The sequence below is a fragment of the Equus quagga genome, chromosome 5 (genome assembly GCF_021613505.1).
Source record: "Equus quagga isolate Etosha38 chromosome 5, UCLA_HA_Equagga_1.0, whole genome shotgun sequence".
Lineage (NCBI taxonomy): Eukaryota > Metazoa > Chordata > Mammalia > Perissodactyla > Equidae > Equus > Equus quagga.
In genome coordinates this window covers 86,497,252-86,520,568 of record NC_060271.1, presented here as the reverse complement: position 1 = coordinate 86,520,568, position 23,317 = coordinate 86,497,252, and the positions used below count along the sequence as shown (strand labels likewise).

At 34.0% G+C, this 23,317-nt stretch overlaps 1 protein-coding gene across 1 annotated transcript in view; it reads right to left on the bottom strand.

The window, feature by feature from the left end:
• The window catches only part of WDPCP (WD repeat containing planar cell polarity effector), a 369,564-nt gene that overhangs the window by 62,762 nt on the left and 283,485 nt on the right, over nucleotides 1-23,317 (bottom strand). The window contains exon 16 of the mRNA XM_046661836.1: nucleotides 3,814-3,976. Coding sequence (XP_046517792.1) covers nucleotides 3,814-3,976 — 163 coding nt within the window. The remainder of the gene's footprint in view (nucleotides 1-3,813; nucleotides 3,977-23,317) is intronic.

Sequence of the window (23,317 nt, the reverse complement as noted above, 5' to 3'; positions counted from 1 at the left end):
GGGTTTCCATGTATCCACTTGCTTGAGTATATTTAATTCTGCTTGGAGTGTTGTTGCACAGTTTTCTTCTGCTTCATGGTTGTTTCTGAGGGGAGAATTCTCCTCAATTAATCTATAATTGCTTTTCATCTGCTGTTGTTTTGAAGTAACTCTGTATGGAACTGTCATCTTTTTCCTGTTTATTTTTGTGGTATTAGGATGTATTTTGTGAGATTCTTGTTCAGTGGAGCCCTCAGTATATCAAAGTCTAGACACTCGTTAGTGTAAGGATACTTATATAGACCATTGGAACAGAATGGGAAGTCCAGAAATAAACCTTTACAATTATGGTCAGTTGATTTTTTTTTGAGGAAGATTAGCCCTGAGCTAACTGCTGCCAATCCTCCTCTGTTTGCTGAGGAGGACTGGCCCTGAGCTAACATCCATGCCCATCTTCCTCTGCTTTACATATGGGACGCCTACTACAGCATGGCTTGTCAAGCGGTGCCATGTCTGCACACAGGATCTGAACCAGCGAACCCTGGGCCCCCCAAGCAGAATGTGCGAACTTAACTGCTGCACCACTGGGCCGGCCCTGGTCAGTTGATTTTTGACAAAGGTACAAAGGCAATTCATTGGGGGAAAGGAGCCTTTTCAACAAGTAGTCCTTGGAAAATTGGATTTCCATGTACAAAATAATACTCTTAGACCCTTATATCCTATCTTAAATAAAAATCAACTCAAAACAGACTTAAATGTAAGAGCTAAAACTATAAAACTTCCAGAAGAAAACATAAGAGACAATTTTTGTGTCCTTAGATTAGAAAAAGATTTCTTATGTACAACACAAAAAGCACAATCAGTAAAAGAAAAAGTGGGTACTTGGGCTTCACCAAAATTTGACACTTTGGCACTCAAAAGACAGTGTTAGGAAAATGAAAGGGCAAGCCACAGACTAGGAGAAAATATTTGAAATCATATACCTAATATGACATATTCAGAATATATAAAGAAATCTTATAATTCAATAAAAAGACAACCCAATTAAAAAATAGATGCAAGTTTTGAATAGATATTTCACCAAATAAGATATGTTAATGGTTAATAATCACATAAAAGTGCTCAACATGATTAGTCATTGGGAAAATGCAAATTAAAATCATAATGAGATACCACTCTACACCCAGTAGAATAGTTATAATTGAAAAGACTGACAACACCAACCATAGCTGAGGATGTTGAGAAACTGGAGCCCTCATACATTGTTGGTGGGTAAGTAAAATGTTATAATCACTTTGGAAAAACAATTTGGCAGTTTCTGAAAACTAACAAGATAAATATAAACTTACAATATGATCCAGCAATGTCACTCCTAGATAATCTACCCAAGAGAAATGAAAACATGTGTCCAGAGACTTATATGTGAATATTTATAGCAACATTATTCATAATAGCCAAAAACTGGAAATAATTCAAATATCCACCAGCTGGTGAGTGGGAAAACAAAATGTGGTATATCCATACAATGGGATACTATTCAGCAATTAAAAAGGAATAAACTACATGTTACAATATGTATGAACCTCAGAAACATAATGCTAAGTGAAAGAACCCTGACACAAAAGACAGCATGTTGTATGACTCCATTTATATGAAATTTCTAGATTGTGTGGTTTCATTTATATAAAATATCTCTAGAGACAGAAAGCAGACCACTGATTGGCTCGGGCTGTAGGTGGGAGTGGGAGTTGACTATATATTGGCACAAAGGAACTATTTAGGGTGATGGAAATATTCTAAAACGGCACTGTCGTGGTAGTTGTGCAACTTTATAAATTTACCATATGTCATTCAATTGTACACTTACAATGGGTGAGTTTTATGGTATATGTAAATTATACCTCAGTAAAGTTGTTTTTAAAAAAGTAAAGAGTTAAGACTTCCAGGTGGCTGAAGATAATAGTGGCTGCCTTCCTTTCCACTTCCCAAAACTTCCTCTGTGAACAATACAGAACATAATAGAGGGAGAAACAAAACCACACGCAAACCACACCTTTGTCATGACTTAAAGACTGAGAATGTCTGAACTTCAAAATAATTATAAATAAAATGGAAAAAAACCCAAATCCCAGTGCATGATCTCTCCAACTCCTGGTGTTCTTGTAGATTGGAGCATGGACTACACTGAAGGGGCTTAAAAGTACCATGCAATTTAAAGGGGCAGTTCTTTAAATTCGTAGCTTCTGCCTCGTCGGGTAGATGGGTAGGTGATAAAAGGCAAAAAGGGAGAGGCACCTTTTGGCAACTGGGTGTGAAGGGGGAAAGAAGTATAAGGGGAAAATTTAGGGTCCTGCAAGACAAAAGAGAGCCAAAAAATGAGAGCCATACGATTCCATTAGGAATATGTAGAGAGAGCTTAATTAGCCCTTCTTTGGTGCTCTCATTTCCAGAATCTCTCTGTTAAATTTCTGGCTAGTTTGCCATTCTGTTACTTGACCTAAGCAGGCTAGTAGAACTCTGACTTTCCCTCTTCATTTCCTATCAAATTTGTTACTTTTACTAACAGTGAGTTTGCTATTTTTATTGAAAATGCTGCTGGGCGGAGTTTTTCCACTCTTAAGCTCCAAATCAAGTCAGCTGTTGGTTTTCACAGCCTGTCCTACCCTAGCAGAACTACAAGGCTGAACTAGCTTGGGAGTCGTGGGAGGATGGGAGCAGCCCCAGAACATCACAAATTTCCACTTTGTTCCTAGAAGTTCAGCAGTTTTTCATGCATAAATGCTTCTCAATTTGTGGTTCGCCTCTATTTGATTTCTAGAGCCCTGAAATGGTAGTTTTTGTCCAGTTTTATAATTGTTTCCTGGAGAGAGGATTTGCTGATCACTAACTCTGCCATACATGGAAATCCTGCCCTTTTATTTACTATTAATCTACGTAGTTCGAGGCATTTTCCTCAAGGATATTATATATAATTGATTCATATATTCATATTTATCATATACAATATATATGAAAAGTGTGCTATTCACAATTATTGCATATAGTCGGGATCCTCAAGAGCAGGTATGTAAACTACAGACCAGGCTCCAAATCCTGCCCACTGTCTGTTTTTGTAAATAAAGTTTTATTTTAACACTTCCATTCTCATTCTTTTGTATATTATCTATGGCTACTTTCAAACTACAACAGCAGAGCTGAGTAGTTGTGATAGAGTCTATAGGGCCCACAAAGCCTAATATCTGATCCTTTACCTGAAAAGCTTGCTCACCTTTGCTTCAGAGTATCATCATCATCAACATTATAATTATCATTAGAAATAAACTATACTTTGTCTAGTGTTTTTAATTTCACATTTATCCTTTCTGTTTATTTTCTCAATAACCCAGTGTGGCAAGCTGTATAGATATTCTCATTTATCAGATATCAAACACTAATGGCAAGCTTGCATAAGTGTGATCATATAAATTATAATTCAAACTAAATATTCTAAAAATTAATAGTTTTAATAATCTAATAATGTAATAACCTAACAATCCTAAAATTTAACAACATAATACAAATAGAATTCAACGTTATAGTAATTTCATTTTGGCCTCTAGTGGCATTCATTCTAACAGTATTCTATTTACATTCAATTCTGCCTCCATCATACCTGCTCTTGTATGACCGAACTATGCAAAGTCCTAGCCATGAGAAAATGCACAGTTTTTTCTTTGACATTTTGAGATATCCTTGCTTTGCTATTAGTTTGCATTTAAACAGGGAATACTTAAATTGTTTAATACTAAATACTCTTCCTTTATGGAGTAATTTTCTCAATTCAGTATATCTTACCCATTAGAAGAAACATTCAGTGTTCTTTGTTGAATAATATGTCTATGGACTGAACAAAAGTGAGGGAGGTTATCTGGAAATGTGTCTTCTCTTTGAGGTGCTAAAGATAGGCCAACAAAAGCTTCATTTAGCGTATCACCTCTGTGCAAAGGCCCCAGGAGTTCTGTTAAAAAATGATTAAGATATGAGTCAAATACAAATACAATTTCTGCTAACCCCTTCATAAGTACAATTACAAGAAAACTTTCACATATCCCAATGAGCCTTTTTTTTTTTTTGTCAATTAACTATGTTGAGCACAGTGGAAATCTCATAGTCATAGTACCCTATGACTGTGATTTTTACACTTGGCTCAACCAGGGGAGTTTGATAACTGAATGATGAATGTTTTTGATTTTAAAATTTCATTTTAAAAATTTTAAAAGATTTTAAAAATTCATTTATAACTTGCCCGTTTATAGTGTTTTTAGCCAGAATTTTATTAATCAAATACTCTTTTTTTGTTGTTAACCAATTGCTGGGCTGTTTTATTATATTGGAAAATTGTAAGAAGTGAATTATTTATCTCTTACATGTAGCACACAATTTGAAAACAAAAAAGGAAAATATCTTTTCTAATATTTTCTCTCCATAAGAATTTTAAAGTGTGTAGAGACAGTTTGCTATTCCCATATCATAGAGCTGTATAGAGAAAACTTTAATATTGGCAACTTTGACAGAGCATTGTTTGAAACATAATAAAATTGTGAAGAATATATACTTGAAAAAACATAACCTTTTTAAAAGCCAAAACCCTTAAGACCATGCTGTGTGCATTATTTTCAGTTAAAAAAATTTTTAATTATTAAACATAATTTTTATCTTAACCATTTTTTAAGTATACAGTTCAGAAGTATTAAGTATACAGTCATGTGCCACATAATGATATTTCAGTCAATGATGGACTACATATACAACGGTGGTCCTGTGAGATTAGTACTATGAGGCTTAGTGTGTAGTAGGTTTGTGTAAGTACATTCTATGATGGCATGACAATGAAATTAGCTAACGAAACATTTCTCAGAACGTATGCCAGCCCCTGGTAACTACCATTTTACTTCTTGTTTCTGTAAATTTGACTACTTTAGATACCTCCTATAAGTGGTATCATACGGTATTTGTATTTATGTGACTGGGTTATTTCACTTAGCATAATGTCCCCTTGGTTCATCCATGTTGTAGCGTGTGACAGGACTTTCTTTTTATTTTAAGCTGAATGATATTCCACTGTATGTATATACCACATTTTGTTTGTTCATTCGTTCATCCATGGAGATTTGGGTTGTTTCCATCTCCTGGCTATTGTGAATATTGCTGCTATGAACATGGGTATAAAGATATCTTTTTGATACCCTTATTATAATTCCTTTGGATATATACCTATGAGTGGGGTTGATGGATCATAGGTAAGTTCTATTTTTGATCTTTTGAGGAACCACCGTATTGTTTTCATTGTGGGTGCACCATTTTACAATTCCACCAACAACGCAGAAGGGTTTCAATTTCTCCACATCCTTGCTAACGGTTGCTATTTTCTGTTTTTTTGATAGTAGCCATCCTAGTGGGTGTGAGGTAATATCTCATTATAGTTTTGATTTGCATTTCCATAATAATCAGTGATGTTGAGCATCTTTTCAAGTGGTTATTAGCCATTTGTCTATCTTCTTTGGGGAAATGTCTATTCAAGTCCTTTACTCATTTTTGAATTGGGTGGTTTGTTTTTTGTTGTTGAATTTTAAGAGTACTTTATACATTCTGGATATTAATCACTTATCAGATATATGATTTGAAAATGTTTTCTCCCATTCCATGGGTTGCCTTTTCATTCTGTTGGTAGTGTCTTTGATTAACAAAACTTTTAAATTTTGATGTAGTCCAATTTATCTATTTTTACTTTTGTTGCCTGTACTTTGGTGTCATATCCAAGAAATCATTGCCAAATCCAATGTCATGAAGCTTTCTCTGTTTTTTTCTAAGAGTTTTGTAGTTTTAGGTCTTACATTTAGGTCTTCAATCCATTTTGAGTTAATTTTTGTATATGGTGCAAAGTAAGGGTCCAGCTTCATCTTTTACATATAGATATCCAGTTTTCCCAACACCATTTGTTGAAAAAACTGTTCTTTCCCCATTGAATGGACTTGACACCCTTTTTGAAAATCTTTTGACCATATATGTGAGGGTTTATTTCTGGGATCTCTATTGTATTCTCTTACTCTATGTGACTGCCTTTATGCCAGTACCATACTGTTTTGATTACTGTAGCTTTGTAGTAAGTTTTGAAGTGAGGAAGTCTGAGTCCTTTTTCAAAACTGTTTTGGCTATTCAGGGTCCTTTGAGATTCCATGTGAATTTTAGGATGGGTTTTTCTATATCTGTAAAATACATCATTGGGATTTTGATAGGGACCACATTGAATTTGTAGATTGCTTGAGGATGTATGGACATCTTAACAATAATAAGCCTTCCAATTCATGAACATGGGATGCTTTTCCACTTTTTAGTGTCTTCCTTATTTTCTTTCAGTAGTGTTTTCTACTTTTCAGTGTAGAAGTCTTTCACTTCCTTAGGTTTAGTCCTAAGAATTTTATTCTTTTTGATACTCCTGTAAAATGGAATTGTTTTTTAAATTTCCTTTATAGATCATTCATTTTTAGTATATAAAAATACAACTGATTTTTGTGTGTTGATTGTGTATCCTGCAACTTAGATGAATTCCCTTATTCCAAAAGCTTTTCAGTGGAATCTTTAGGGTTTTTTATGTATAAGATCATATTATCTGCGAACAGTTAATTTTACTTCTTCATTTCTAATTTGGATGCCTTTTATTTATTTTATTGCCTAATTGTTCAGGCTGGGACTTCCAGTACTATGTTGAATAAAAGTGGAGAGAGTAGGCATCCTTGTCTTGTTCATAATTGTAGAGAAAAAGCTTTCAATTTTTCATACTCCATTGAGTATGATGTTAGCTGTGGGCTTTTTATGTATAGTCTCTATTATGTCAAGGTATTTTTCTTCTACACCTAGTTTGTTGAGAGTTTTTATCCTGAAAGGGTGTTGAATTCTGTCAAATGCTTTTTCTGCAGCAATTGAGAAATATATATAGTTTTTGTCCTTCATTTTGTTAATATAGTGCATTACATTGATTGATTTTTGTTGGTTGAATTATCCTTGCATTCCAGGAATAAAACACTTGGTTATGGTGTGTAATCTTTTCAATGTGTTGCTGAATTTTGTTTGGTGTAGTATTTTGCTAAGAATTTTTGCATCAATGTTCATCAAAGATATTGGTCTATTATTTTCTTTAGTGTTTTTGGCCTTTATATTAGGGTAATGATGGCCTCATAGAATGAGTTTGGGATGTTGCTTCCTCTTCAGTTTTTTGGAAAAGTTTGAGGAGGATTGGTGTTAATTCTTCTTTAAATGTTTAGCAGAATTTCCAGTGAAACCATCAGGTCCTGGACTTCTCTTTGTAGGGAGGTTTTTGATTATTGATTCAATCTCCTTCCTAGTTATAAGTCTGTTCAGATTTTCTATTTGTTTATGATCCATTCTTGGTAGATTGTGTGTTTCTAGGAATTACCCATTTCTTTTGGGTTTTACAATTTGTTGGAATACAACTGTTCATAATACTCTTATAATCCTTTTTATTTCTGTGGTATTGGTTGTAATGATCCCTCTTTCTTTTCTGAGTCATCTCTTTTTTTTCTTAGTTATCTAGCTTGTTAAAAGTAATTACTGATACAGAAGGATTTACCACTGCCATTTTGTTACTAGTTTTCTATAACTCCTGTGGCTTTTTTGTCCCTCATTTCTCCTCTTACTGCCTTCCTTTGTGCTTCTTTGTTTTGTTTTGTTTTGTTTTTTACTGATATGCTTTGATTTCCTTATTTTCTTTTGTGTGTATTCTATAGATATTTTCTTTTTGGTTATCATTTTGATTATATAAAACATCTTAGAAAGTTATAAACATCTATTTTAAACTGATAACTTCAATCACATAGAAAAACTCTACTTCTTTACAGTTCTGCCCACCCCCCCGTTTGTTACTGTTGTTACAAATTACATCTTTATATATTGTGTACCCATTAACATAGATTTATAGGGTATTTCTGGGCTTTTGTCTTTTATTCTCCATACAAGAATTAAAAATAGATTTATGCAACAGAATTAAAATAATACAGGATTATATATTTGTCCATATACTTACCTTTACTGGGTAATTTTATACTTTCATATGACTTCATGTTACTGTGTAGCATCCTTTTGTTTCAATTTATAGGACTCTAGCATTTTTTTGTAGGGCAGGTCTAGTGGTAATGAATTCCTTCAGCTTTTGTTTATCTGGGAAGATCTTAATTTCTCCTTCATTTCTGAAGCACAGTTTTGTAGGATATAGTAATCTGTAGGGTGTATGATGGTGTCCCATAGGACTCTTAGGCTCTCTTCACTTTTGTTCATTCTTTTTGCTTTTTGCTCCTCTGACTTGATGATTTCAAATGACCTGTATTCAATTTCAAATGACCAAAATTCAATTGAATTTTTGTTCCATTATTGTATTTTTCAGCTCCAGATTTTTTTAAAAATAGTTTCTATCTCTTTGTAGGTATTCTCATTTTGTTCATGCACTGTGTTCCTGATTTGTGTAGTTGTCTGTGTTTTCTTTTAAGTCCTTAACCATCCTTATGACAGTTATTTTAAATTCTTTGTCAGAAAGTTCATAGGCATGCATTTCTTTATGGTCAGTTTCTGGAGTTTAATTTTGTTTCTTTGATTGGGTCATGTTTCTCTGTTTCTTTGTATGCCTTGTGATCTTTTGTTGAGATTTTGTCATTGGAAAACATAGCTACCTCTCCCAGTCTTTATAGACTGGTTTATTCAGGGGAGGACCATCACCAATCAACCTAGCTAGACATTCTGGGACTTCTTAGACCATTGCTGGGGATGTGTCTTCGGGGCTGTGTGTGTGCTTTTATTTTATTATATATGGGTACTTTTGACTGACTTTATTTCCTGTTTCTTCCCAGGAGCTTTCATTTTCTATTTCTGTTGTATTCCTCTGTCCTTAGTCTCTTGCTGTGCCTTGTGCCTGCCTCCAGGACTGCAGAGCCCTTACTATTCCAATGCACTAAGGCACTCTCCTCTGTTTCCAGTGGTCTCCAACCTAATATCCAGACTATGTCACTGCCACTCCCATCAGCACCCAAGCCAAGCAAGACAGAAATCAGTTCCTTGTGCAGCACCCAGAGAAGCCAGGACACTGGACTTAAGTTCTACTCTATTTCTTATGTCCCAGGGGAGGAGCTGGGAATTGGGTGGTATTCTCCCTATTGTGCCATACTACCTGGAGGGGGTGGGGTTGGGTAGGGTGAGCTAATGCAATGAATTCTCTTACTCTTCCAGGAGCCATCCCTTCTCTTGTTTATCCATTTCCCTGGGTGCTGTAGACTCCTAACTAGTTTCTAGAGTTCTCACAAAGGTACTTTGTTCCATATATTGCTGTTAGGTGTCTCCATGGGAGAACAAGGGCCTGAAGCTTACTAGTCCACTTTTCCAAGACAGACAAAAATGATTGTGTTTATTCTCAGTTTGAGTCCTTTTCCCAATGCCTATTGTTGTCAACTTTATTTTCCTATTCCATTACAACATACATATAGTATGGGTTGTCTCCTCCCAACAATTATCAGTAATAAATTCTGCTGAGATCTGTTAGTATTATTTTAAGGATAAAAAGTGTTCATAGCAAGTGTTTCCAGCATGAAACTTATTTTCCAGAATACCATTATATGTGCCACTTTTACTCTTTGATATTAATAAAACTAAAATGATAATATATGAATCTCTACCAATAAATGGAGTTCTCAGGTGGTTTCATTTTCAAATATAAAAGTAAGGTTTAGTTATTCATTTATACAAGCAAACATTTATTGAGAGTCTACTCTGTGAAGATTGCTCTATTGTGTAGGGGATATAAACATCAAGAAGATGTAATCTCTGTCCTTGAGGAGCTTACAGTTTGATAGCAGGGTGAAGAGTCAGAGGAAATAAATAGTAACAACATAGAGGTAGAAAAGAAAAGTTCTTGAAGAAACTAAAGGGCTTATTTTGGGCCCTTGTACTTATAAATATGCTTAAATTGTCCTTTCTTGAATATAAAATGAAAGATCCACAGTAGCAGAAATTTACTATGGTTTCAGTTGGGGGAAATGTCAGCAGAAGGGAAGAACAGTTAGGAAAAAAAATATTAATTTAACAGCATCTTTATTCTTACATTATATGTGTTAACTATTTTAAGTCAGGTAGTCTTAGATTATAGATGTAATATTGTGGTTTTATTTAAAAAATATAACATTAAGCTTACTGAATTCCAGGGAAGGTTGTAGACATGACTAGTACTTTGGTGCCACTGACTAAATAAAGAATAAAGTCTTAAACTAGAACACTACAAAGAAGCAGAATTTTGTTGGGGATGGGGCAAATGATAGGTAGGGAGAGGTTATAGCCTTAGTGATCTACTAATTTATAGTCATACTTTTGTGTTCATTTGGCAGATAGAGTAAGGTTCAAGGCTGAAAAATATTGAGCCGGTAACTTTAGGTGTTTGCCAGAAAGCAGGAATTACTTAGAATTTTGTTTTGTTTTGTTTTCCCAAAACTAAGATTTTAAACTGGTAGTCCATGTGCCAAATTCAGCTTAAAGATGTTTGACCTATAGTGTTTAAACATTATTTTTAATTACTTCCCAACACTTAAAAATTGAGAAATTTAAAATAAAAATTTAGAGTTCTGGCTTCTTTTGAAAAATCAGATTTGGCAACATTTGGCCTCCAATTCCTGAGAGCAGCAAGCTACTGAACCAGAATGGCTATTGCCCACTTTAGTAGGGTAGGCACACTCCAGTTCATCCCAGTCCCTATCAAACCCTATTATTTCCACAACACTGAAGCTGAATATCTGTTCCATTTATCATCAGGCTTATACTCCTGTAGGCATTCAAGTTTGCTTTAGAACAGGGTCATCAAACTATGGCCTTTGGGCCAAAAACAACCAGCCCTCCACATAGTTTTTTGTATAACCTACAATGTAAGAATGTTTTTACATTTTTAAGTGGTTGAAAAAATAAAAAAAGAATAATATTTTGAGACATGAGAAAATGACATGAAATTTAAATTTCAGAGTCCAGATAAAGTTTTATTGGAACACAGCATGCTTATTTGTTTACATATCATCTATGGCTGCTTTTGTGCTGCTATATCAGAGTTGAGTGGTTGAGATAACCATATGACCTCCAAAGCCTAAAATATTTACTATCTGGACCTTTACAGAAAAAGTTGCTGAGCCCTGCTCTAGAACAAATGGGAAAAGCTCTCCCCACCTCTTTTTCTTTCATCTTTTTCCTTTTCCTATCTCTCTATTTTTTCACTCTTCTATGTTATACATGCTCCTTCAGCATGTATAGACCCAGGATAGAATTGCCTCATCAAATTCCATTTCACAGCAAGAAGGAAAACAGTGAAAAACCCAGGAGACCAGAGTTCTCATCTCTGTCTTTAACTATCTGTGATCTTGGAGAAGTCATTTAATCTCTCTCAGCTTCTGTTTCCTTATTTATTCAATAAAAGCACTAAAGTAGATCATCTTTAAAATATTTTCTCATTTTGAAGTCCATGTAGTAGCCAAAAAAAGAAGGGAAGAAATAGAGTAGATGAATTAAAATGTAAAGGACAAAGACTAAAGAATGGTTGGAAGACTCCTGATTGCTAAGTAGGTAAGACAGAATAATAGTTGCTACCTTTTATTGAGTTAGGCCCATATATATATTATCTCTAATTCTCATAATGACCCTGTAAGGTAGGAATCATTATCCCATTTACAGATACAGAAACTGAGGGTCAAAGAGGTTTGCATTAAACCAATGCTCTAAACCAGTATCTGGCTTGCTCTAAACCAATGTCTATTAAGCAGCAAAAGAATCAAGGTTCAAGGCCAGCCCCAGTGGCCTAGTGGTTAAGTTCAGCATGTTCTGCCTCGGCGGCCCAGGTTCAGTTCTGGGCATGGATCTATACCACTGGCCTGTCAGTGACCATGCTGTGGCCGTGGCTCACATACAAAAAGAGGAAGATTGGCAGCTGATGTTAGCTCAGGGTGAATCCTCCCCCCTCCTCCCCCAATAAGAAGGTTCATACCTGGAATGTCTAGCTTCAAAGCCAGTGCTGTTCCATTTTAACAAACTGGGTGAGTCAAAAGAAAAGTGAGGTAAGAGAACTTATTGCTGTTATACTTTTGTCTTCTGAGATAAATGTTACTATTTCCCTGGTGATCTTATACATTATTCTTTAAATCTATGTATTTTGTTGGCTTTGTGCCTTCAAAGGACATATCCTTTCCAGTCTAAAACCTCCAAAGGATTTTCAGGGTAAAACACATTTCAAGATGTGCAATCACATGGAAGAATGAAAATCTTTTATAATAATGTTTGTTAAGCTGACAGTTCTACTTAACAGAAGCCATTAACATATTTACAAAGTAGCAGCTGCTCTTATAAAAAAATACAGCTTTTTGGAGGCATAAAAATAAACAAGTTGATAAGTACAAGATAAGCCATTTGATGGCTTCTTTGTGTGCATTGCACAATATATAGAAAATTCTGATATTTACAGAGCAATTATAATATAAAGTCTTTTAAGTTAAAAGGACACAGACCCAGTAAGAACTGTTTACAAGAATTCTTCATACTGATCTTTTAAACAATTTAGGAAGCCCTCAACATAATCCTTTAAGAAGTGTTATGTTTTGGGTTTTTTTTTTTAAAATAAGCTTTGTATTTAGAAGATAATTTTACACACACACACACACAAATTATCGTCTTATTGAACTCAATTGAGTTCTCTATTGAACTAAAATTTCAGCCAGCAATCTTATGAAAATCATTAAAAGTCATAGGAAATAGACCAAGAAAATAAAAATGTTTAAAAGTAACTGAACATTTGTATTATTATACCTTAATCTACTAATTTGACATTTTATATATAAACTGAATGACCTATTTTGTCTTTTTAAAAACAAACCATTTTAAAAAAGCAAACATTAATTATTTAAAAATCTGCACTGTTGGTAATTTTTATTCATTTTTACAAAAGAGAGCAATGATATGCTATTTTTACAACCCAAGATTATTTATGAAAGGAGGGAAAACATATAAGAAGGTGGCTTTTGACAAAATCTTGACAGTTACGTGGAATAGTGATACTGGTCATGCTCCTGTGACACGAGCTTGCTAATTTTATTTCATGACTTCTTACTGGTAAGAGCATTTGACTGAAAGGAAAATCTTCTGATAATGGTTTCTAAATCTGTGATATATTAATAGCTTGAGAAAACCACATATTATAATTTCATCATTAAATATTCATATAAGTTATGGAAGTATTCCAAACCTTTACAAATATTTTGATAATATTTTTTCCCTACCTTCAAGTTCACTTTCTCTTGTCCCTCCAAATACAGTATTTTCCATGATGTTCTTAAGGAAAACAGTAGTTTTCTATCTTTTAGGACTGGAAAAAGGGAAGAGACTAAGATGATAATGGGGGGAAGTGTTAGGATGCTCAGTAAGTATCAATAGCTTATCAGAAGTACGAAAAAAGAGGAAAGAAGAGCCAAAAAGATTCAAAGAGGTGAGCATAGGTACCTTATCTTTTAGGGTTAATGTTATGAGGTCCTACACTATTGGTGTCAGCTATTTCAAAGCGTTGATATGATCTCTAGGAAAGTCATGCCCTCCAGTGTAAGAAATACAGCATAAGTTTTGTTGAAGAGTTTTATTTTTATTAGAAAAATATGGAAGCACATTCAGGAAAAATATATTTTTTAATGATAATGTGTTATGATAGTACTTTATGAATGCAAGTTTGTCTTAATATTGGGTTTTCCCTTGTCATCTTTTGAGACCTTTGATTAAGTTGATGTGCTTCAATGGAAATAAATAATAATTACTTATTCTTTGGGGAGATGTAAATATACTGAGATGAAAGTACTTTATAAGAATTTTATTTTCAGTTATCATTACTATGTGTTAATTGCTATGTTGACTTTCATGGTACATATGTTATCAAAGTACATGAAAGGGAAGAACTGATACTTGAAACAGTCTATTCCAGAGCAATTTGGTGGGAAAAGAAATCTTATTAAACAAGATCAAATTTCATTTTTCATTGTTTGTCTCAGGTCAGAAAATGTAGTGAATATCAAGAATCACTATATTTGTTTGTTGTATTTCAATTGGTAATCAGTTGGCTTTCTCTAATTGAAATTTAATGGTGAGATACTAGTTTTTGTTATTCTATTTCTATGCATTCCCTCAAAAATGTATGATAATTTTACAGTTAAATATAATAGGGTTAGGAAATATGTAAAGTCAAAGTCTTGTTAAACCACCATTTACTAAATTATTTAATAATAGTCTTTAAATTTAAAGGTTTATTTTAGTGTTATTTTTGAGTTAATACTTACTGGAAACTTTTTAATTTAGGGAATTTTCATTTATTGTCTAAACGTTTATTAACTCATAACTAGGAAGAATTTTTTGTTTTTTATAACTGGTAGAGAAGGCAAAGTTTGATGGGCCTTCTATTCAGTGTTTTATATGTGCAAATTTAAAAACTGTTCAGATTAATGGACTACTGACTCAGCCAATATGATAATTATTGATCATTATCTGAGTTTTATTCTAGGCCATGCCATCTGATCTTGGGCAGGTCACTTAGATTGTTGGTGAGGGTGTTTAGAAAGGGACATCTTCTATATTGGTAAATCAATACCCTTTAAAAGGAAATTTGGCAGTATCTATAAAAATAAAAATATTTGTACTCTTTTTGGCCTAGAAATTCTGTATCTTGAAATTTATCCTGTATAACTACTAGCATAATGTGCACACAGGTATTTACAAAGGTATTTATGCCAGCTTGTTATTAAACGCACATACATTTTATTATGAAATTTCAACATGTCTGAAACCAGAGAACAGTATAATGAACCCCTAGCTAGTTGTTCATCATCCAGCTTCAACAGTTACCAGTTTATGGTCAATCTTATTTCCTCTAAATCTCCTACCATTGCCACATCCTGCCTATTGGATTATTTTGAAGCAAATCTCAGACCATTTTATTTGAAATGTTTTATAATGTATCTCTTAAAAGATAAGGGCTTCCCCCTTTTAAACATAAGATAACACCATCATCCCAGCCCTCCAGAAACAAAATCATGAAATATCTAGTCAGTATTTCCCCTGGTTATCATATATATATTTTTAAACTTTCTGTGTTTGAATTAAGAATCAGACAAGGTCCATAAATTGAATTTGGTTAATAAATTTCTGAATAACTCTCTTATTCTGGAGATTTCTTTCTTTTCTTGTGCAAATTTGTTTTAATTGGATCATTTGTCCCATAGAGTTTCCCACAATCTGGATTTTGTTGATTGAATCTTTTTAGGGTCATTTAACACAATCTTCTGACCCCTGTATTTCCCTGTAAATTAGTAGTTATATATTGAGGCTTGATTAGACTCTGGTTTTTTTATTCGGAAGGGAGGGGAATGAAGACTTCTTCATAAGCCAATATTATGCCCTTCTATCAAAAGGTACATAACTTCTGATTCTCCCTTTTTGTGAGGTTAGCAGGCAGTGATAATCATTGGCCTACTCAGTTAATTCGTCTGAGTTTGCAAAATGGTAATATTATAATTCTGTCATTTGAATTTTAACATTTGATATGTTTGATCCGTTGCAGTGATTATCCTTAGTGATGCTCAAATTATCCCATTTCTAGCCAGTGGGACTCTCTTGAAATTAATTCTTATGACCTTTCGATATGACCCTACCACTAATCATTGATAGCTTCCTTGCTTTCTGCTCTGAAAAAATGTTCCACAATCATTTTATACATTTCCTACTCTAAACCAGGAATTGGCTTTTTGCCAAGGAGTTCTGATTCCTTTTAGTGGAAAAAAATGGTATTTAGTGACCACAATCTGGTTGCTAGGAGTGCCCTTTGATTTAGGTATGGTCCTTGTTTCTAGAACCTTTCAATGATAAAGCTAGGATAAAGGTTTTATTTGGCTTTGTTTTTAAAATTTTAAACATATAAACTATGTCATTAGTTTATGCTGATAATTTCAATTCAAATTCAGGTCTACAGTGATTTTTTTTTCATCGGTGTTACTATATCTCCATTCCCCTAAATTGAAAATCCTAGTTCTTAAAAATATTAACATAACTGTTCATTTGCTTATCTTACACTACATGTGTGACTCTTGGACTCTCATTACCGATATTACTGCCTACTGATGATATGATTACTGTAAAGAGATTAAGATTTTTTTGAAAGGTTCTTTTTGTCCTTAATGTACCCATTTAGGATGTACAGTTACAAATACTGTATTTTTTTAAAGTCACTTGGAATAATTCCTGGTTGTTATGGCAACAATTGGATACATAGTTAGCTTTGTTTCAATTTTAGGATTACTTTTTTTAAAAGCCAATTTTGTTCTATAATTATGTAAAATTACTTGGTTCCAAAGTCCCATCTATAAAGCAAGGCATATTCAAAGAATATGTTCTACCTCTAAGTTCCCTTCTCCTTAGTTCCTTCTTCTCTCTAATAACTTAATGGTTCTCCTTTAATTAAAATTTAAATAAAAATATATTTAGATAAAGGGTAGCATACTCTTTGCCCACCTTGTTCTTTTTTCTCACAATAGATCCTGAAGATCACTCCATTGTATGTGTGTGTATATATATATTCTTTAATTCTTTCTATAGCTGCACAATTCTCCATTATGTGGATACACCATTATGTATACAACCACTCTCCTTTTAATGGATATTCAGATTGTATCCAGTCTTTCGTTACCATAAATAGTTCTGTAATGAATAGCTTTGTGCATTCATCTTTCCATGTATATATGTGTGTGTATATATATATGTTTTTTTCTTTTCTTTTTTAACCAAGGTGTCTTTGGATTAGATTTCTAGAAGTGGGATTTATGGAGCAAAGGGTAACTTTGTAGTTTTATTAGATATTACCAAACTCTCTTATATAGACTTTATACTATTTTGTACTCCTACTGGCAGTGTATGAGAAGGTATGTGCCCGTATAGCCTTGCCAAAGGAATACTCTTCTCAGACTTTTGGAATCTAACAAGTGGAAAATATCTCAGGGTAGTTTTAATTTGCTGTGAACTCTTTGTTCATATCTTTAGCCCATTTTTCTTCTCTATTTATAGAAGCTCTTTATATATTAGAGATATTAAATTTTTATTAATGTAAGTTGCAGATACTTTCCCTGTTATGTCGTAAAATTTTGCTTACTGTGGTTTTTTTCCCTGTAAAATACTTTTAATTTTAGATTATTACATTTATCACTCTTTTCTCTTTTTACTTCTGGATCTTGAAACATGGTGCATTAGATTTTCTATTGCTGCCATAAGTAATTACTACAAATTTAGCAGCTTAAATCAACACCCATCTACTATCTCACTGTTCTGTGGGTCAGAAGTCCAGGTACAGTGCAGCTTGGTTGGGCCTTACAGGGTTGAAATCAAGTTGTCAGCCTGGCTGGGCCGTTGTCTGGAGGTTCTGTGAGGAAGACTCTGTTCCCAGGTCATTCAGGTTGTTGGCTGAATTCACTTCCTTTAGGTTATAGCACTGAGATCTCCCTTTCCTTACTGGCTGTCAGCCAGGGCCATTCTTGGCTCTGTGTTCCTTCTCATGTTTTCCACGTGGACTCCTCCAGCAACGGAAGGACACGTCTGTCTCAACATTTCAAGTCTTTCTGACCTCCCGTACTGTCACATCTTCCTGACTCTAGCCAGAGAAAGTTCTCTGGTTCATTTGATGGATTGGGCCCACATGGACAGTACAGGATAATCTCCTTGCAACTGTAATTATATTTGCAAAGTCCCTTTTGCCATGTAACATAGCATACTCATAGGTTCCAGAGATTTGGATATGGACATCTTTAGGGGACCCATTTTGCCTACCACTCATTTTCATGTAAGTTTCCCCCATTCCCAGCTTATACTGGACTTCACTCATGCTTTCTTCTAGTACTTACATGTCTTACATTTAAATCCCTCATCCTTCTAGAATTTAATATGGAATGAGGAGTGAATCCAATTTTATCATTTAAAAAATCTAACAGTCATTCAGTTAAAGAGATTCCACTTATTAAAAGGTTGAAGTTCATCTTTTCCTCACTGATTTAAACTGCCTTTATCATATACTAAATTTCCATATGGATTGTCTGCTATGTTCCATTGGGATATTAATAAAATACTTTATTAATTATAGAGCCTTTATAGTATGTTTAAATGGCGCCAGCTCCCTCTCATTGGTCTTTTGCAGGATTTTCCTGCCTTATTCATCTTTCCAAAAGAATTTTAAAATTAACTTGTTGACCTCGGGGGGAAAAAGTCTGATGGTATATGCACAGTGTTAAATTTATAAGTTAACTTCAGGAGAACTGATTTTGTCAAATACCTTTTCTGTATCAATGGAGGTGATAATATGGTCTTACTCCTTAGCTCTATGAATATGATGAATTAATGGATTTCCTAATATAAAACCATTCTTGCAAATGGAAATAAACCACATTTGGTCATGATTTTTAAAATGTGCTATTGGATTCCATTCACTAATGTTTCATTTAAGAATTGTTACTATGATATTCATAAGTCAGAATGGTCTGAAGTACAGTCTTTGATAGGTTTCAGATCAATGGTTTACTTTCCCTATAACATGAATTTTGAAGTTTTCCTCCTTTTTAATGGTCTGGAAAAGTTTTTTTTTCCTTAAAGATTGGCACCTGAGCTAACAACTGTTGCCAATCTTCTTTTTTTGTTTGTTTTGCTTTTTCTCCTCAAATCCCCCCCGTACATAGTTGTATATTTTAGTTGTTGATTCTTCTAGTTGTGGCTTGTGGGACGCCACCCCAACATGGCCTGATGAACAGTGCCATGTCTGCACCCAGGATCCAAACTGGTGAAGTCCTGTGCCACCAAAGCGGAAAGCTCGAACTTACCCACTTGGCCATGGGGCGGCCCCAATGGTCTCGAAAAGTTTAAGAGCCATTGGAATAATCTGATTTTTACAAATTTGGTAGAATTTCCCTATTAAACTACTTGAGCCAGGAGTTTTATTGTGGAGGGGAGCACTTTAATTTTTCTATTTTCTTTTAAGGTAACTTGTCATTTAAGACTTGATGCTACTCTAGTAAATTGTAGTTTCCTTAGAAGTTATCCATTCCTTATAATTAGTCTTTGGGTGGTGAACATGATTTAATCTACACAGAACTTGAAATGTATTATGATGTACATCTGAAAGTTGTATTATGTTATAATCCAGTGTTACTGCTATAAAAACAAAAATTAATAAAAAAAGAGAAGTTTTCCATTCCAATTAAGTCTTCGAATGTATTTGCATAGTTATGTAAAATAGTCTTTTATGATACTTTAAATTTCCCGTTTTGATCATTATCCCCCATTTGTCATATCTAATTTTGGCTCTTTGTGCTTTCTTCCTTTTTCCTTTCATTTGGTTAGCTAGTGATTTGTTTATGTCGATCATGTTTTTCAATGAACAAATTTTGGATTTATGAGTTCTATTGATTTTCTGCTTTCTAGGTTCAATTTCTGGAAAATAAATGTTAGAAGTTCTAGCATTACTTTCTGCTTTCACTTTTATTCAGTCTTTCCTTCTGCTTTTTTTTTTTTGAGGGGGAGATTTGCTTTGTTGTTGTTTCCTAGCTTTTAAAGTTGTGACTGACTTTTTGAATTTCATTTTTTTATATAAGTATTAAATGCTATAAGTTTTCCTCTGATAACTCAGTTTTAATTTTGATGTATTAGATTATTATTTTTATTCTCAAGACATTCTGAAATTTAACTTGATCTAAGAATTATTCCAGACTATGTTTTTAAGTTTCTAAGTGACAAGCTTTTAAATTTTTATTTTATTAATCATTTCTCATTTTATTGCTTTCAGAAAGGTCAGAATATAATTTCTGTGTTATTTCTATTTTTTCAAATTTACAGGTTTATGGAAGTTTTCCTTGTAGCCTAAGATATGGCTAGTTTTCCTTTGAAACCTTTGAGCGCTTGCTAAAAGGTATATCCTCCATTATCAGAGTTTATTATAGATCTAAAAGATCTAACTCACTGATAATGTTGTTTAGGTTTTCTTTTCTTTTTTTTTTTTTTTGAGGAAGATTAGCCCTGAGTTAACTACTGCCAATCCTCCTCTTTTTTGCTGAGGGAGACTGGTCCTGAGCTAACATCCATGCCCATCTTCCTCTACTTTATATGTGGGACGCCTACCACAGTATGGCATGCCAAGTGGTGTCATGTCCGCACCCGGGATCCGAACCGGCAAACCCTGGGCTGCCGAAGGGGAACGTGCGAACTTAACCACTGCGCCACCAGGCCAGCCCCATGTTTAGGCTTTTTCTACCCTCTCTAATTTTCTTCTACTTGATCTTTCTAAAATTGAAAGAGGTATATTAGTTTCCTTCGATAGTAAGTTCTCTTTATCTTTCCTTGCATCTGTTATAATTTCTACTTAATGAAAGCTGTTGGTGTGTTTGGAATTTCCCTGTTACATCTTCATTGTGAATTGCATCTTTTAGCATTATGAAGTATCCTTCTTTGTCTCTCTTTTTGGTCTGAATTCTACCTTATCAGATATTAAGAGTGTGACCTCTTGTTTCTTTTAATTTGCATTTGTCCACATCTTTGTTTATTCTTTTATTTTTAACCTTTTTTTTGGGGGGGGGGGGGCGAGGAGATTGGCCCTGAGCTAACATTTGTTGCCAATCTTCTCTCTCTCTTTTTTTCCCTCCCCAAAGCCCCAGTACATAGTTGTATATCCTAGCTGTAGGTCATTCTAGTTCCTTGGTGTGGGATGCCGTCACACCATGGCTTGATGAGCAGTGTGTAGGTTTGTGCCCAGGATCTGAACTGGTGAACCCCAGGCCGCTGAAGTGGAGTGCACACCCCAATTTTTAACCTTTCTGAATTAATCTCTCCTTCTCCCTCTTCCTCCATCCCTGAGAGAGTGAGAGTTTGTCTGTGGATCTATCTTGCTTGCAGAAGTGTTGGATTTTGCTCTGTTAGCTAATCTGAATTTTTTCTTTTTATAAATGAGTTAAATTCACTTACATTTATCGATATGATCTTTATGTTTGGCCTCAGAGTTCTCGTGTTGTTTCACTGTACATACACACAGAATCTATATATGTTGTCTGCCTTATTTAATGTGTATATATAAACTTTTAACACTCAGAAAGGTTTGTATTTATTCCATAGTTACATTTATATCTATACCTTTATATAATACTCTGCCTTGACACCTATCTTTTTTTAGGAAAGCATTGCTTATTGGTGCCCTGATGTGAGCAATACCAGAATTAGCTACCAGCCCATTTCCCCCTTTATCCTTCTCCTCCAATGTCGGATTTGAAGTAATATCCCTTGTACTTCCAGCCAGTATCTATCAGGCAATCATTGTACCTATTCTACTTTTATTCTGCTCCTCTTCTTCCCAGATTTTTTGATAGTTGTACTGTGTTATGTCATTGTCTCCCTTATAACTATCATAGTTTTTTTTAAATGTGGTAAAAAAATACGTAACTTAAAATTTACCATCTTAACCATTTTTTAAGTATAGAGTTCAGTAGTATTAAGTATATTTACATTGTTCTGAAATGGATTGCTAGACCTTTTTCACCTGGCAAAACTGAAACTCTGTACTTATTTAAACAGTAATTCTTCCCCCACTCCAGCGATCACCTTTCTACTTTGACTACTTTGAATACTTCATATGAGTAGAATCATATAGAATTTGTCGTTTTGTGACTAGTTTCCATCCTTTTGTTTTATAGATTGATTTATTATAATGCTCACCATTGGTCCTTATGTAGATGTTTTCAGTCATTTTGGTTGTCTGAATTTCTTTCTATAGATTTCCTAGGAATGGCTCATGGGAATAATAGGTTGTTTTGGCTGAAAACAAAATCTTTGGCTCACATTTTCTTTTCTTGAGTATCTTAAATATATTACTATATCGTGTTCTGGAATAACATTTTGCTCTCAAAAAGTGATCATAATTTGATTTTATTTCCTTTATAAGGACTTAGTCTTTTTGCCTGAATGCCCAAAGGACTTTGCTTGTTTGTTTTCTTTAAACTCCAAGAATTTCATTAGACTATGTCTTGATATTGGCCAACTTGGGCTGATTTTCTCAGATATGTGATATGCCCTTTCATTTTGTAGTATAAAATCTTTTTTATTTCAGGAACATCTTCTTTAGAGTTTTATAGTATTTATTCTGTTGTATTGCTTTGGTTTTTCTTCTTTAGGAACTCTTATTATGCATATATTGGATCTTCTTTGTCTATCATCTGTATGTAGCACTTTTTCTTGAGTCCTTTTTATCTCTCCCTTCACTTATTTTTTTTCAGATTCAATAAATTTTATTCATCATACAAAGCTTTTTATTGAGGTATAATTGACATACATTGTATTAGTTTCAGGTGTACAAGCTAATGATTCAATATTGTGGTGATCATTTTGCAATATATACAAATAAGTCCAATTAATATGTCATCATGCATAGTTACAGATGTTTTTCTTGTGATGACAACTTTCAAGATCCACTCTCCTAGCTAATGTCAACTATGTAATACAGTATTATTAACTATAGACAACATGCTGTGAATTATATCTCCATGACTTACTCATTTTATAACTAGAAATTTGTACCTTTTGACCCCTTCACCCATTTCTTATACCCACACCCCCCACCTCAGGCAACTACCAATCTGTTCTCTGTATGCATGAGCTTGTGTATTTGTTTTGTTTTTGTTTTTAGATTCCACAAAAAGTAAGATCATACGGTATTTCTGTCTGACATTTCACTTAGCATAATGCCCTCAGGGTCCATTCATGTTGTTGCAAATGGCAAGATTTCATTCTTTTGTATGGCTGAATAATATTCCATTGTATATATCTACTACATCTGCATTATCTGTTCATCTGTTTATGGACATTTATGTTGCTTCCATGGCTTGGCTATTATAAATAATGCTGCAGTGAACATGGGAGTGCAGATATCTCTTCAAGTGAGTGTTTCCATTTCTTTCATATAAACACCCAGAAGTGGAATTGCTGGATCCTTTGGTGGTTCTATTTTTAATATTTTGAGGAGCCTCCATATTGTTTTCCACAGTGGCTGTACCAATTTACATTCCCAACAACTGTGCACAAGGGGGCCCTTTTCACCACATCCTCTCCAACATTTGTTATTTCTTGTCTTTGTGACAATAACCATTCTCACAGGTGTGAGGTGATATCTCACTGTGGTTTTGATTTGCATTTCCCTGATAATCAGTGATGTTGAGCACCTTTTCATGTA